The following is a 16,852-nucleotide window of genomic DNA, read 5'->3' as shown; positions in this document are numbered from 1 at the left end:
TTGTTGTCAAATTGTGTCAATGTAAGAATTATATTTATCAGTAACATAAAATACATAGTGTTCATCTCTGTCTGACTCCTGTCTCTCTCTCCTGCAGCCGGAGAACATCATGGTCGACCTCCACACTCCGACCCCGAGCATTAAGCTCATCGACCTCGGAGATGCCGTCCAGCTGTCCGCTCATCGCCGCTATGTCCACCTCTTGCTCGGAAACCCTGAGTTCGCTGCCCCTGAGCTCATACGTGGGACGCCGGTCTCTATTGCAACGGACGTGTGGAGCGTCGGCGTGCTGGCTTACGTGATGCTCAGCGGCGTTTCCCCGTTTCTGGATGAATCACCTGAGGAAACATGCGTCAACATCTGCCGCCTGGACTTCTGCTTCCCGGATGAATACTTTCAGGATGTGAGCCAGGCGGCGAGGGATTTTGTGTCCTCGGTGCTGCAGCAGGATCCCAGGAAGAGGCCGAGCGCTACTTCCTGTCTGCAGCACCCGTGGGTGGGTCGCGGGGGCGCACATGGCGGGGAGTACTCGAAGACGCCTCTGGACACGACACGTTTGGCCACATTTATCGACAGAAGAAGACAGCTGCACGACGTCCGGCCCATCACTAATATTAAAGGGCTGGTGAGCAGCAGCATGGGAAACACACTGTGACGGAGAGGAGCTCTGAGTGTAACGATCCTTCTGTCCACCAGGAGCATCCACAACAACAAGACTTAATATATTTCAAGCATTTAATTATCTTTACTGTTTATTTATGTGTGAATGAGAAAAAGATTTGGTGCCTGAATCCTCCCTGTGGTGCAAACCTAACCCTCCTCTGCTGTAGGACCACCAGGCCTCTTTTCCACCACTCGACCAAACGTCTCTGCAGATAACGAATTCAAATCTACGGCTGTACGATACTTTATCGCTGACACTAACACTTCATCCGATCTTTGTTCACCAGATATCAACCATCACAGGTCGTATAAACTGCAGACGTCCCACAAGAACCCATAAAAATAAACTTGATAAAACGAGCATTTAAGTAAAAACACTGTGAGCAGACATTAAGGAATCATATTTATTATATTTATAATGTTTATTTTTGCAGGGACAGATAATATATTGGAAACAGGTGCGTGTCATGTTGATCCCAGTCCAGCTAATGTTACCTTTTCTCTTTTTCATGGATCTGCAGAGGCTTGTTTTATGTTCACTGAGAAGCATTTTAACACCCACGCTCAGCTGACGTGCTTTTTCGACCACTAGAGGGCAGCCTGATGTTTGCCCGACCAGAGAATGACACCATCAGGTTGGGCTGTGTCTAGATGGTGCACCTAGATTTGCAAAACTCTCACTTCGCCCTTTAGAGCGATCTTTGTGTCTTGTGAGAGACACATAAACGAAACATTAGCAAACAATTTAAGCCCAAACCTTTATCTTTCCCTAAAGATTGGTTCAGTTTAGACACCAAAAGAACTTGGTTTGGTTTAGTAAGGGATCATTTTAGTCTGTAAAGTCAACCTGTTCATCCACCCCGACCTGCGCTCTGCATGGACTCTGTCGCTCTCTATATTGCAGTTTAAAATGGGGTTCCGGTTTAGCTCAGGGGTTCATGATGCATCCCATATACAGAGGCTACAGTCCTCAATTTGGCGGCCCCAGGTTCGACCTTCACCCTCTGCCCTTTGCCGCGTGTCATCCCAAGTCTCTCCTCCCTTGTTTCTGAGACGATCCACTTTCATCCCCCTCTTAATAGAGACATAAAAGGCCCAAAATAATACAAAGTTACACAAGTTACACAAATCTCGGGTTAACATCGAGCATCAGGTTTGTCTGTAGCAAATCTAATAATTCAGCCTGCCTGTTATTTGTCGTCCATCAGGCTGATTGGAATAAGTTGCATAAGAAGCTCTCATGCAGGATGAAAGAGTCTAAACAGTTTTAAAAAGCAAAGCACGGCAAAGACATGGATTAGAGAAAGGCAAAGATCAGTCTATACGTTCCTTCAGTCAGGCTGCTGTTAATGTCGTCTCACTTTGACAGGTCGTGTTTGGGGATCGATCCTGGGACTGTCACTGAATATTACTTGAAGCCCTCCATAAGACGCGGCCTCATATTCATGGATGCTAAAGCAAAATGTGGCTGTTATAAACCTCAGTTGTGGCACACACTTCTCTGCTTTCGGTTGAGGCTGAGTCAAAGTTCCTAAAAGCTGAACTCCACAAAAAAGACGGTGATTTTCTTTTCCAGGAGAATCTGACTTTTAAACAGCTGGAGGGGAATATGCCCACACCTGAAAATAATAAACTGTTACATTAGGAACAGAAACGATGAGGAATACTCTGATTAATGATTTCAGCAGAAGCGTTAGGACCTGTGGCTTGATAGCACGGATACGCTGCTAATTGTGGTGTTGAATTTACACAAAACACATCATTCTTTCTGCTTCCGTTTGGGAAATCCTCTTCACGGAAATGATCGATTAAAAATGTGTCTCCAACAGACACCTGAACTTAAAGGGGATTTTTTTCTTCCAGTCCTTTTATGATGAAGAATAACAGAGCACTTACGTCACCACAGAGGATTTCTGGATCGTCAACAGTTACCTGTTAACTTTGATTTAAACCACCAACGTGGTGTGTGTGTTTCGGGCTGGATGCAGAGGATCTGAGCGTTGCTGTGATATGCCTTTAATTTATTGAATGTTAATTTATTTCAGGACTGAGGTTGAGAGTGAATGTGTGTAAGCGTGACCTGGACACGTCTGGTCTGCTCAAAAAACGTGGACCTGACACGAGAAGAACCGAAGTCGGTGAGCAGCTGCTGGACTGTGCAGCAGCAGAGTTTACGTCCTGTATAGAGCTGTAGTGAACTGTTGGAGGAGTTTACATCACACAGAGGATCTGTGCTGAACTTGTCTCACCTATAATGACCTTGAAAGGTAAAAACTATCTCCTGGATTAAACAGGACTTCTGGACCTTACAGGACCACAGAAAAGACACTGAAAGGAGACTGAAACCTTTCTGTAGGACACCTTTGATTCGTTCGTATCACTGTTTACAAATACTTTGTCCAAAAAGATGCTTAGATAGTTTACAAAGACGTAGAATAATCAGGGAAAACCTGCATGTACATTCACCAGGGACGCTTTAGAAATTAGAATCTGTCTGTTTCTAGAACAATCCTGTGACGTTCGGTGTGAAGGTGGAGCTGAACTCCACCCTGAGCCTTTTCCGTTTGTACATCTGTGTCACAGCGACCATCGTGTTTGGCTCCCGTTCATCCGGCTTGTAAAATGTGGCTGCAGAAGCGATCTCTGATTAATGTCCTGTTTCTACTGATGAATGTAACTTCTTGTAGAATGTGTTCTGCCATCACAAGTGCTGTCCGCTGCTTTCACCAAAACGCTTCCACATCGCTCCTCTTCTGACCATTGTGCATCCCCGATCTCCCCGCAAGCATTTAGTCTACAGCAGTGAGCATTTATTTTCCTGCCGACGGGGATGCAGGATGGTGCGTCACGCTGCTGTTCTGCAGCTCTCACCTTGCTAAGTGTGCTGGTTTGTGTTTCTCAGTGCAGCTGTAGTGAGATCTATTCAGGTACCAGTGAAACAGTGTTGGGCTGTTAGTTTCATCTTCTTAGCAGGGACTTTGGATCAGAACATTTTACAACTTCAGCTTCCCAACACAACATTAAACTCTCTTGAGGCATCTGTGAAGCAACGATCTCGTCAGCATGGCAGCAAACTCTGTACAGACACAGCATTAATTAACACAGAGCTGTTTGTGAAATGTATATACAGGTAACTGCCACCTGTGTGTGTCTACTAATCAGCTAATGTTAAATCCTGCAGCGCTGAAACAATCAGTCCATCAGTTTCAGCTCAGCACAATAACAGTTGTTGCATTTCATGTTGGTCTTCTTTTCCATGGACTCTCAAAGTGTTCAATATTACATAAATAAGTCAAACATAATTGTTAATTAAATACGGTTTTGGTCTGAATGAGCGATGAAGCCGATCATATTTCTGTCTGATTTCTGTTTGTATTTGTCGTTAAAAATTGGCATTAATAAATGACTCCGTGATCAGGAGCAAAGTAGTGATGTGATTTAAAAACAAAAGTGATTGGTGCAGCCGTTTCCTTTGCTGTCCTCGGCTGTCCTTTATGAGAACTAAAGAAAATAAAGTTTTAGAGAGCTTCGGTGTGAACAAAAGAGTAACGACTAGAGCAGCAATAAATAAACCAGTTAGTTTAGCTAAATAAAAAACATCGGGTTTTTTATTCGATGCCTCGTGGGAAGAGAAAACATTTCCTACATTTGAGTTTTGAAACCTGATTTTTGCTGAATTCTGTTTTTATTTAATATGATTATAATATCGTACTTATTGGTTTAGTATTGACAACTTTGGGCCTCCATACTGTATAAACTTCAGCTCCTGCTGAGTTGTTTCTCTTCATGAATTAAAGCCAGACAACTTTAAAAATGAGGAAGCCGTGCAGGTGCAGAAGTGTGGAGCCAACATGGCTGCCAAAGAAAAAACGACCTTCATGTTATGTTAGCAAAATGTGCTTTTACGCTACGATGACACAGAACATCTTCACATGGTTCATCTGCCTGAGGAGCTGTAAGCTGGTTTTATTTGATGACGCGATGGATCACATGTTAAACTTCACAGCTGTGTACCCTATTCAGCCCTTCATGTACTCTGTTTACATTTCACCTGAAAAGAAAAGCATTAGGCCTTTAGCTTTTAGCCTAGCACTCAGGGTCTTCAGTGTAGCCCCGCCTTTAAAACACAAAACATTTCAGCATTTCAGGAGATGATGGACGCTTCTCTGAGCTCTGTGTTTCTGTCCTGTTGAAGTTTTAATAGTTTCCTGTGAAGATAAATGATGTTTATTATCAGCTGTTCGAGACATCAAATGTTCACGTCTGCTCTTCTGGATTAAAACAAAGGAAATAATCAGATTTTATAATAATGGTGAACGGTGTGTAAAGTCATGGTTCTGTCTAAAGTGAGGACACCTTCACCTTCTGTTTGCTACAGCTGACCTTTGACCCCGGTTTGTTTTAACTCTCTGAAGAACTGATCTGTTGGTTGGTGAATGAAAGACGCTCCTCGACTCTGCTGCTCGGGAACAGAACGCTGCAGAAGCCCCATTTGTCAACAGAGCTGTCAATCATGAGGCCACGCCCCCTTTTTATAGCATCAAATAACTAATAAAAGTAAACTTGTCAGAAAAATGAACTCTTGGACATAAATCAGCATGATAAGAACTAACTATAATGACAGAAACCATGTTTGAGACGTGTGTATTTTGATTTTATAGTTTGACTCATGTCCCATCTGTTAACATGGAGGAGGCGGGCTTTATGACCAATACTGCAGCTCTACTTTGTTCCTTCTCTCTTCTGGTAAATGCACACATTGCTCCACAACCTCACATCTTTTCTCCAGAGAGTTAAACTCCCGGTGTCCTTTCAGTCCCGATCCCACAATGCACCTGTCCGTGCTTGTTGAGCCGCGTAGCTCCGTGGTGGCTCTGCTCTGCTGAATGCTGTCTGTGCTGTATCCTGCTCATGCTGAACCCTCCCGCTGTTAGCTTCATGTTGTGTGTGAAGCAGCACTCGTCTGTATATTCTGCCTCTTCTTACTCCATCCGACCTGCTGGTTTGTTACTCTTTACTAATAAACAACCTGCTTGTTTCTATCCTGTCCTCTCTCTGTGCGTCCTTATCTGAAACCACCTGCTGTTTGTGTTCTCTAACATATCGTTCCCTTTAACTCCCGGCTGAAGCTTAGTTTTTGTTTTACATTTACACATGATCAGAAAAGGACAAGGTGAAAAATCTAGCATCATATTTTACTGGTTGGAATAATGAATAGACTGAGATTACAGAAAAGCTAAATACACGCACACGTCCTGAACATTTTCAGCCGCAACAAAGCCAACAAAGCCGCCTAAATAAGGTGAAAAAGTGAAAGAGAATTCTTCCAGTTCAAGATTTAAAGGCCGAGATATCAGGCAGCACTAACGGGTAAGTAGAGGAGACTTGAAGATTTGTTCACAGTTGCTGTAAAAATCGACACAAAGATCCTTTAAATTAAAACCAGGGAGATGTGTCACTACGAGGACTCTCTGCACGTCGGTTTCATTTGATTGTGACTTTTCCCGCTGAAAGCACGACTCTGCTTCTGATCAACTCCAGTCTTACACCTAAAGACAACGTGTGCATCTGTTGTAGAGACCCTGTTTTAAATACATCCATCCATCCATCTATACTGCTTATCCTGTTCAGGGTTGCGGGGGGGCTGGGGCCTATCCCAGCTGGCATTGGGCGAGAGGCGGGGTAACACCTGGACTGATCACCAGTCAATCGCAGCACAGCCTTTCACGCTCATGTTCACACCTACGGGCAATTTAGAGTCACCAATGAACCTAACGAGCATGTGTTTGGACTGTGGGAGGGAACCCACGCATGCGCGGGGAGAACATGCAGACTCCACACAGAAAAGCCCACTACGTCTGAACTGGGATTCAAACCAGGAACCTTCTCGCTGTGAGGCAACAGCGTTAACCACTGCACCACAGTGCAGCCCATTGACAAACTAATTGAAGAGGAAGTCCAGGTGGTGCAGTAGTTGGCAATTTCACCTCACAGCACGAAGGTTCGTGGTTCGAATCCCAGTTCAGACAAAGTGGAGTCTGCACGTTCTCCCCGTGCATGCGTGGGTTGTCTCTCTCTATATGTCAGCTGCGATTGACCAGCTGGATCGGCTCCAGCCCCCCTGTGAACCTGAACAGGATAAGTAGTATAGATAGCCCTCCTCAAATACAGTAAATAACATTAATTCAATCAGTCTGATCAGCTGCTCGAGCCTGTCGAGTCTGTCGGCAACATTTTGATTTAAGTATAAAAACGTACATTTTATATTCAGGCTTTGGCTCAGTGTTTCAGTCTTGTAGTTTACAGCAGCTCTCACCACCTCGTGTTCACTTTACTTTCATTGTGTCACCCTATTGGACCCTGTCAAACACACACAAACACACTCTCTCTCTCTCACACACACACACACACTGCCCTGCTCACAGGTGAAAACAACATGCTGACCACAGCTATTTTAAACCAAAAGCTCAAAACACAACAGAAGTGTGTGTGTGTGTGCGTGTGTGTGTGTGTGTGTGCGCGCGCGCGTGTGCTGGGAGTCACTCCGACATGCCGTTACAGCCACCGCAGCAGGATTAACCTCTCGGGCTCTAATCAGCTCCAGTTTATGAAATACGTGCGGCTCATTCTGTGACTGTGTGCCGGCTGCTTGGAGTTGTTTCACGCTGCAGTGAACTGGACCTGAGTCAGATGGCAGACGTCACCGTGAAGAGCAGACCCAGACAAACAAGAGGAGCTATAAATGTTGAGGTAAGTTAATGGATTGGGTTTGTTTAATCTTGAAATATAATGATACACGCATCAAAGCTGATCAATGCGTGTCAGACTCTTTGTGTGATGGCTGAAACAATAATCACAGCTCTCTTCTAACTTCCTCTCTCTCCATCCAGATCCAACACCCCACCACCTCCTCCTCCTCCTCTGCCTGGCAGGGCTTTGGGAGGAAGGTGAGGCTGCTGCTGCCGTACGTCTGGCCCAAAGGCTCTGCGGCGCTGCAGGGACTGGTGCTGCTGTGTGTGGGCCTGCTGGCTGCTGAGCGGCTGGTCAACGTGCTCGTGCCCGTTTACTCCAAGAACATCGGTAAGAAGAGAAACTAAACGAGGAGGATCAATCTTATTAGATTATTATCCTAGTGAATCTAATGATTTATATTAATAAAACGTGTGCATCAAATCTAGTAGCAAAGTCTTACTTCCTTGTCAGTTTGTATGAGTTTAAATATAATGTAAAATATAAGTAACAGAATCAGTTTGTTGCATGTTTACTGTCCAAACTGTAGATGGCACTGTGCTCTAGTTTATTGAGGTGTGTCCTTGTTTCCTTGAGTCCTTCATTGATAGCGTCCTTGTCATCTTCCAAATTTGGGCATATCCTCAGGGCTGTCATGAAATGATTTGATGTTTTATTTCATAATATCTTTGATTTTTTCAAACCTTTTTATTTAATATTGAGTCATTTACATCTCTTTTTTTATACATTTGTTTTTTAGTTTTAACTAAGAGATAAAATAAGATAAAATGTATTAATCATGAAGTAAATCACAGAGCCAGATAGCTCCAAAAAATACAGTACAATAATGAGACAAAATGCAACAACAATTCAAATATAAGTGGAAATATAAAATGTGTTCATGCAAAAGAGACGGTGCCTAACAGAAAAAACAATATTACAAACGTAGGCAGGAAGTGATGCTGGCAGTTAAATTGTAGTATTGACAGTTATTACAAAGTAAGAGCTTCTTTTATGAGTTATAAAGAAATGTGAACATAGAACTAATGAGGGGGTCAAGACATTAAAGTATAATCAGTAGAATTATAACATAAAATAGACACACGGCGCACAGTGTACACAGAGACATTCAGACGCACAGACGCAGGTCTCTCAGAGGCTTTACATCTCTCTCTGGCTGCTTGCATTTACAGCTTCGGTCGGTGCATGTAAGGGATTATTATTTTTATAGCAACTTCATCACAAAAAGAGACAACCGACAGATACAGAACTAAATACAGTCTAAATAGACTAAATACAGGCGGGATGCGAGGCCCTGTGCATGCCCGCTAACTTCGCACACATACTCAGCCATCACATATCTTAAAGTGTTTATTCAGCGATCCTCACTGTGACTTCTTAAATTCTTCTTTTTAAAAAAAAATGATTGTCCTTTTCTCAGCACCCGACTCGTGTTTACGAAATCTGTCACGCTCTCTTGCGGCCGACACTGTTTCCCCTTCTCCTTCGTCCTTGCAGTGAGCAGCGAGATGGAGCACACACAATGCGACCACGAAATATCAACAAGGAAAAAAACTGAATATGTTCGGTTTTGAGTACGCATAATGGAACATTCTTGAAAATTATTATATCTAGTAAAAAATAAAAATCAGGATGTGAAGCCAGGGTTGCCAGGTCTGCGGTTTTCCTGCAGAATTGGGCTACTTTTGAAGTGTTGCTGCGGACCCTGTGTGAGACCCTTTAGAGGCGCGAGGCCCTGTGCGTTTGCACACTTGGCACAGCCCATGCAACAGTTCTGAATATAATACATTACCAACAAACCTCCATCAGAGGACCTGCAGGTTATGTAAGGATGCACTAGATCTCTGATGTGGGGAAGAAACAGGAGCAAAGTCTGCAGGTCTGCATGGATGCATCCGTCAAACATACATGAGACTGTTAGGAAGGAAGCAGCGGTCAGTGAAGCAGCCATTTTCCAAATGTTTGTCCAGTCCGCCTGTCGCTGGTGCCTGATGATGCATGTCATACGTGTTGATTTGAGGGTCACTGACATCAAGAGCTTCAATGTGACTAATGATGATCAGAAACACAACACTCTGGTTTGCAGGAAGAAATTCATCCAGCAGCGTGTAAACATGATGCAAAGAATTCACTTTGCCTGAAATTATAATAATCACATGAATAAATCAGAGATATGGGCGGACGATTCAGAGGTCTGGAACAAAGCTTAGGTTTGCATCCAAGAAATGTTGATTCGGGGTCTGTCGGGAAACCAAACCGAACTGAACTGTAGCCAAGATGCATCTGTAATTCTGCACAGATCTCACAGAGAAATCAAGAGGTTATAATTTAACTTATCAGAACTGAAACTCTTAAATTGTAGGAGTGGCTTTTAAAGGCAGTGAGGCAGTGTCATCCTTAGCCGAGCTCTTTTGTACCCAGTTTTGTACCCAGCGCTGCACCCACTGTGGGGAAACAACCCAGAAGCCTCCACTTCAGAGGAAGTCAGCGCTCAGTTTGTCCTCTTTAGAAAACGGCCCGTTTGGCTTCTGGAGGGACATGAAAGTATGAGCCAGTGCTGCGAGAGGGAAGCCGAGCGCGGCTTTGTGTGATGAGGAAGGCGTGGAGGAGGCTTCAGAGGGGGGGGGTTGTTGTTGGTGTGTGTGTGTGCAACTGTGTGCGTGTATGTGTGTATGTGTGTGTGTGTGCGGAGGGTTTTCTGGGAGGTCACCCCTCCTGCCAGTCATGCTTAGCAGGCATTAGCGGCCTTTTTCGTGGAGTTAACACACCGGTACAACGGACGTTTTGTCTCTGGGTGCGACCCCGCCTCCCACCCTCCAACTCCAGGACCCCGTGCCAAAAGCTGAAAATACCCCCCCACTGAAAACACACACACTGGGAAGTTAAAGAAAGTCAAACACACACGTATATTTATTAATTTCTCTTTGTCTTTGATCTTATTTCCTCTTTTTCTTTTCTCTTAATATCTCTCTTTCTGTCTACATCCTCCACTTTTCTCTCTCCTCCTCCTCCTCCTCTTCCTGCTTCCTCATCTCTGTCTGTTTTCTCATTTCACCCTGATTCCCAGCGCTTGTACTAAATGGTAATGAATGTGAATGAGTGAGTGCGTGTGTGTGTGTGAGTGTGTTGTGACTGTGTGTGTTGTAGCACTATCACAGCGTAGAAATACTTTGTTCTGAGTTAAAAACACACAAAATATACGACACAAGGTGAGAGAGCTCTTTCTGCAGAACGTCTGCTTCAGATTGATTCATGTTTTATTATTGGGTAATATTTATGAATGCATGAAAGTGTTAATTTCTTTAATGTTGCATCTGAAAGTGGAGCTAACTCGAGCTGCTTTCTTTCATGCACAGTAACTAAACCTATTGTAAGACATGTCAGTTTATTACTTCTGTTATCGAATCTGCAAAAATCAGATAAATGCAGCGTAGAAAGGATTAAATATGATATTGAACTGTTGTGGAGAAGAGGTCCTGACATGCACAAGTACCTTACAGTATGAAGCTCTTTCTTCGGCTGCTTTCCTCTACAGAGAAGTTTAACAAGATCAGAGGCCTCGGTTACACCCCGGTTTTCTTGCATTAAATTCAGAATGAGTTCTCACATTAGATTAGATACCCTCTGTTTGTCCTGCTTTCATCTGAAAACATGTCAGACTAGATTAGTACGTTATCACGTTTTGTCCCGTCTGCTTTGGAAACTGGGTTGTTTTAACAAATGTGCTGGATTTAACCCTGAAGAAGAAAGTGTTTTTCATAAGCGGACGCCTCACAGCTAGAAGGTTCCTGGTTCGGATCCTGGTCCGGACCTAGCGGGCCTTTCTTTGTGGAGTCTGCATGTTCTCGCCGTGCGTGCGTGGGTTCCCTACGGGTACTCCGGCTTCCTCCCACAGTCCACATGCTCGTTAGGTTCATCACAGTGTGAGTGTTAAAGGTTTTCTAGCTGTGTCTCAAATCAGGATGAGTCATTCGTAGCCCGTGTTGACCACTGATCCTGAACTGAAGACAGTCAGGTGTAAGGATACGTTGGGTCGTGAAGGACGCACCTGATGGCCGGGACGTATTTGTCAGCCGCCTTGGAAATGGGACAGCCTTCGACGTGTTGCTGTGACGCTCCCGTTCTTCCCGTGCATGCGTCGGTTCTCTCCGGGGAGAGGTCGTCTGTCTCTGTGTGTCAGCCCAGTGATTGACTGACCATCAGTCCAGGTGTATCCCCGCCTCTCGCCCAATGACAGCTGGGATAGGCTCCAGCCCCCCATGTGACCCCATGTGAAGGAAAATGTGTTTGTGTGTGTTTACAGTGAATGAGCTCTCTGCAGGAGGCGGCTGGACATCACTGATCACCACCGTCTGCATCTACACACTGCTCAAGTTCCTGCAGGGAGGAGGCGCAGGTGCGTTCATGGACTACAAGCTTCTACTTTGTGGTTCAGGGTGAATGTAAGCTTGATGTTCGTCCTTCTCTCCTTGTAGGTACGTCTGGTTTCATCAGCAACCTGCGTCAGTTCATGTGGATCAAAGTTCAGCAGTTTACCAGCAGAGGCGTTCAGGTACCACTCACACTTTTCAAAGCAAAAAGAAACTTTGTGGTTGAGTAAAAAGTACGACATGTTCCCCTGAGGTGTAGCAGAGTCAAAGAAGTAGCGAGAAAACAAAAGCCTCCCTTGTGTAGAGTCAGTAACAGGAAGTCTCTGTGTCCCTCCACTCGTCAGGTGTGTTTGTTTTCCCACCTGCACGGCCTGTCTCTGCGCTGGCACCTGGACAGACGCACCGGAGACGTGCTGAGGAGCGTCGACAGAGGGACCGCCTCCATCAACAACCTGCTCAGGTAGGACAGGAGGGGTCCATGGTAACAACACACACACATGTTGCGTGTGTGAACTTACCTGTGACTGTTTGTTTCTGTAGCTACATCCTGTTCAGCATCCTTCCCACCATCTGTGACATCATCATCGCCATCATCTACTTCGTGTCTTACTTCAGCGTCTGGTTTGGACTCATCGTTTTCTCCTGCATGGTCCTCTACCTCGGTGAGCACTCTTCTTCCTGCGCTGTAACCCTTTTTGGCACTTGTGATTTCTCTCTCTGCAGAATTTAATTCAAATGCATGAAACCTTCAGAAGCTTGTGACTATTTAGTCGGCCCGTAGCGCTTCCTCCTGATGACATCACACAGGATGTTGGCCGAGTCAAAGCAAGAACTTGTGACTCTTTATCCCCTAATCTGACTCTTTGCTTAACGGACAATAACACCTTCTGTTACTGAATAAATAAGCTCTCGACAACACATTTCATATCCCACATGTTTCATACCCATGTTGCAGCTCTACGCTGACACTAACCAGGCTGTGCTCTGCCTGCAGGCTGCACCGTCCTGATCACAGAGTGGAGGACCAAATACAGGAGGGAGATGAACGACCAAGACAACAAGGCCAAGTCCAGAGCCGTGGACTCGCTGCTCAACTTTGAGACGGTACAAAACACCACACGTCCTGCAGATAAACTCCACACTTATGTTATATGGAGGAAAGTGACCTTTGCTTATTGAAGGTCTGTTGATGACTGATCCTCTGTCAGTCAAAGCTGGTGTTCTCTGTAATCGATAGAAGCAATAATATTTGAAATTGGCGCCATAGCTGTGGAGGAGGTTGTACAAACAGCTCGTGGTTTTGCCCATTCTACATTCCTACAACACCCAGCATGCATTGCGCCCCTCCCTCTGAAAGGAACGGCCCAGCGAGAGACGCTGGAGTGAAATCTACCGTTTTCCAGTCAAGGACATTGATCACTGCATGCAGTGGCTCAGAGCGGTACAGAATCTGAAATATGACGAGAATATACCGGCGTATCGTCTAAATCATCTTCAGGTCTGCAGTCTGCATTTCAAACCTGACGATTTTAAATGAGACATGACATCGGAGGCGGGCGTCCTAGATTGAGGAAGTGTAGTTTAGCGAGCTCCCTGGCCTCTACCAGATGACGCATTTTACGTAGTCTGGAGGTTTTCCAGGGCCTGTTGGAGAAGCAGATAGCGTCCTCCAAAGGCACAGAGCTTACAGTAATGGCATTAGCTCCCCATAACAGCATGATAGGACTGAGGTTGAAAATCGGCGGACTGGCCCTTTAAGATCTAACATGTTACTTAGACTTTAGAGGATTGTTCAGGATGTCTCAGCGCTCACTCTCATGACCGGATTTACACCCACAGGTGAAATATTACAGCGCAGAGGATTACGAAGTCTGCTGCTTCGAGGAAGCCATTTTGAAATATCAGGTAAGCTCGTTTAGAAGATTCAAATCAATCATCCAATCTTAACTTGTTTGTACATTTCGTATCTTTGATCGAACGGTTTGCCGCCTGTGTGTGTGCAGCACTGCGAGTGGAAGAGCTCCGCCTCTCTGGCCCTGCTGAACCAAACCCAGAACGTCATCATCGGATCGGGACTGCTGGCTGGATCTCTGCTGTGTGCTCACCTCGTCTCTCAGGGACAATTCCAGGTACGAGAGTAAACAGTCCAAAATCACATCATACAAGTTACTGTCGGTCAACTGCAGTGACTAACAATGAATTAAAAGGACGTTTCAAAGTTGTGTGTGTGAATAGAGGGGAGAAAATGCGACAGGGAAACTTTCATGATTCAGTTGAATATTGTTCCTTTTTTCTTGCTGCTGCAGCTCAGAGGGAAATATTGTGACTTCACTGTGACGACTTGGCTCATGAACCTTTGACCCTTGGACATGACCTCTGACATGACCCTGACCTTGATCTGAATTTACAACTTGAACATGAAGATTAAAACTGACCTCAGTGACTCAACCGATCTGTATGGTGTCGATCTGACTTCAAAGATTCAACCTCACTTTGATGCTGTTTAACAGGAAATGACTCACTTGTTTCGGTGCTCCATATAAGGTCATGTTTTATCGATATTTGCATCATATTTATCTTTAACTTCCCGTCAGGTTGGAGACTACGTTCTGTTTGGCACCTACATCATCCAGCTGTACACTCCTCTCAACTGGTTCGGTACCTACTACAGGTGAGATCGCCCGTTAAGATAAAGCTAACACCGCTGCTGTACTTCCTCTCGTCGTACCTTTAACAGCACTACTGCTGCACAGACTGATGCTTACTGTGCACCGTGTGTGTCTGCAGGCTGATTCAGAGTGCGTTTGTGGACATGGAGAACATGCTGACCCTGCTGACTGAGCAGAAGGAGGTGAGTCACACATCAGGTGCGTAACTTTGATGTTGCTGCAGAAATAATGACTGTTTGTGCGCTGATTAAAGCTTAATTTAAGCCCAGATTGGAGTGTAAAAAGCAGATGTAAATCTTTGAGGCAGCCGGTGCAAACGTGGGGAAACCTCGGGGGTTAAAGTCCTGCTTCCTCTGACGATAAATACAACAGTAGTTGTTATATACGGCACTTTTACATTCATAAAACATCCGTTAAATATTATGTCACACTTCTGTCGTTCACTTTGCCACTGACGCTTGACCTTTAATTCTTATTTCTTTAATATTCTTACTGTTGCAAGCTGCTTTAAGTTTTTATTACAGCATGTGTGTAAGTTTCACTGCTTTAAGCTTTGCCTTCAATGGCTGCAAAACAAAATAAAATCAATACATAACATTAAGATAAACCTTGATTATAAGGTTAAGGTTGATTTGAATTTAAAAACAGTTTATTTTATACGTTTATGACAATTTTATTTTATTTTTTCCAATAAATTTCAGCCTGTTTGTCACATTATTGTCTTATTATCGTTCAGCTAATCCAAAATAATCAGTATAAATAGTGATCAATTATTGTAAATGCAGTAATAACAGGTATTGTTGGATGAGTTTGAATGTTAAGGGAGCAAGTTAAGGAATAATAATAACAGATAAGCATCAACATATAGAGAAGCCTGTGTGTATAATTAAAATATAAAGTTATTATAATGATGACACGTCTGTTGGTGATAAATCTGAACTCTCTCTCGCTGCTTCTGCTCGGCGTCGCTCTGATTCGCTCCCGTCACAAGCAGAGAAACTCACACAGTCAGAGGTCAGCGGATTAGAAGGTCAACAAGTGTTTGTGTGTGACTTTTGTGTGTTTGTGTGTGTTTGTGCGCATACACATACTACAACACAGCGTCTGCATGTGTGTGTGTGTGTGTGTGTGTGTGTGTACGTCTGACTTTTTGTGTGTGTTTCGGTGGGAAAAGGCGTCCTCCGGCTGCCTCACTAAAGGCTCCTACATTCACAGGCCCTTGATATGGTAAACAGCCACATGAATGTGCACAAAGGCATTAGAGCACCTTAAAAACACTGCGGCCCTTTTCTTTGGCTTGGGAAGCTGCGGGCGGGGGGGAGCGGGGGGAGTCAGGGGGGAGGAGGAGGGTGAGGAGGAGGTCAGAAGGAAGGAGAGAGGCAGAGCTGAAGCTGGTGGTGATAAATCGTTCAAATGCAATCAAAGTTTCCTGCTTTTATTTTGAAAATCTAAATGATTAAATCACATTATATGTTAGATATATGCACTGATGAAGGGATGAGGATGTAAGGAAAGGAGGAAGAGAGGAAGGAGGAAGTGAGAACATGATGGGAGGAAGAACAAGGGGGGAAATAAAGGGAGAGAAAAATTGCATACTTAGAAGGACGCGGGCTGCGAAGGATGAGGAGCCTGTGTAGACGCTAAGGCCGAACTGAAATGAGACGGTCAGGTCTGTGGAGGATTTCCTGTTTACTTCACCAGCTTTTCCCGCCCTTAAACTTGCATCACAAAGCCCTGCTCCTCTCGCGATAAAGTAATTTGACCCTCCTCGCTACCTATTCGACTGAGTTAAAACCAAACACCTATTCGTTTACAAGTGTATTCCCCGGCCGTTTGAGAGTTCGCTATCTCGTTTGAATTGGCGTGCAATTAATCTCAGGAAACGTTGGGCTGCGAAGGATGCGTCCGATGGATCCTTTGTGTCCTGCGAAAAGGAGGGCGCATTTGTCGGCCACTTCTAAAGGAGCTCTTGAAATGGGACAGCCTTCGACGCCTTCGCTGTGACGCAATTGGCCTTCAAATCCGTCCTTCGAAGGATGTAGCACCTGAATTGGGACACATCTAGTCTCCTTTTCATCTCTTCTTCCTCTCCCTCCTTTCCTTCCTCTTCCCGTCCTCTCCTCTTCAACTCAAAGAAAAGTAAAATAACCTTAAATAAGTTTGACAGCTTTACCTGGGAAACAGTTGACCAGAACTCGCTCACTTGCTTCCTCCAGAGCTTTTGATTGTAATATATATTCTTCATCGGCACATGGAGACGCAGATGCTTAAACTTACTGTAAGGACCTTTTGAACCTTTCTTACACGCTGATGCAATTGGTTAACTTTTGGGATCTCTATATTTCAGGGCACAAATCATCCCATGGTTTTCTCCTCCTCTTCACACCGAATAAAAAAGGA

General features: G+C 44.5%; 2 protein-coding genes across 2 annotated transcripts in view; both read left to right on the top strand.

Moving 5' to 3' along the window:
• kalrna (kalirin RhoGEF kinase a) overlaps positions 1 to 5,652 on the top strand; it is a 163,668-nt gene extending 158,016 nt beyond the window's left edge. The window contains exon 68 of the mRNA XM_069662822.1: positions 98 to 5,652. Within this exon, the coding sequence (XP_069518923.1) occupies positions 98 to 655 (558 nt within the window). The 3' untranslated portion in view covers positions 656 to 5,652. The remainder of the gene's footprint in view (positions 1 to 97) is intronic.
• Positions 5,653 to 7,353: 1,701 nt separating this feature from the next.
• The window catches only part of abcb6b (ATP binding cassette subfamily B member 6 (LAN blood group) b), a 34,253-nt gene continuing 24,754 nt past the window's right edge, over positions 7,354 to 16,852 (top strand). Inside the window, exons 1-11 of the mRNA XM_069663411.1 lie at positions 7,354 to 7,413; positions 7,554 to 7,743; positions 11,717 to 11,809; positions 11,889 to 11,965; positions 12,128 to 12,243; positions 12,324 to 12,445; positions 12,778 to 12,887; positions 13,623 to 13,688; positions 13,787 to 13,912; positions 14,378 to 14,454; positions 14,571 to 14,634. Coding sequence (XP_069519512.1) covers positions 7,354 to 7,413; positions 7,554 to 7,743; positions 11,717 to 11,809; positions 11,889 to 11,965; positions 12,128 to 12,243; positions 12,324 to 12,445; positions 12,778 to 12,887; positions 13,623 to 13,688; positions 13,787 to 13,912; positions 14,378 to 14,454; positions 14,571 to 14,634 — 1,101 coding nt within the window. The remainder of the gene's footprint in view (positions 7,414 to 7,553; positions 7,744 to 11,716; positions 11,810 to 11,888; positions 11,966 to 12,127; positions 12,244 to 12,323; positions 12,446 to 12,777; positions 12,888 to 13,622; positions 13,689 to 13,786; positions 13,913 to 14,377; positions 14,455 to 14,570; positions 14,635 to 16,852) is intronic.

This window comes from Semicossyphus pulcher, unplaced genomic scaffold, assembly GCF_022749685.1.
Source record: "Semicossyphus pulcher isolate SPU_LCO1_2020_fin unplaced genomic scaffold, fSemPul1.0.p SCAF_15, whole genome shotgun sequence".
NCBI lineage: Eukaryota > Metazoa > Chordata > Actinopteri > Labriformes > Labridae > Semicossyphus > Semicossyphus pulcher.
Note: the sequence above shows the minus strand (reverse complement) of the source record. Positions and strands in the feature narration are given on the sequence as shown.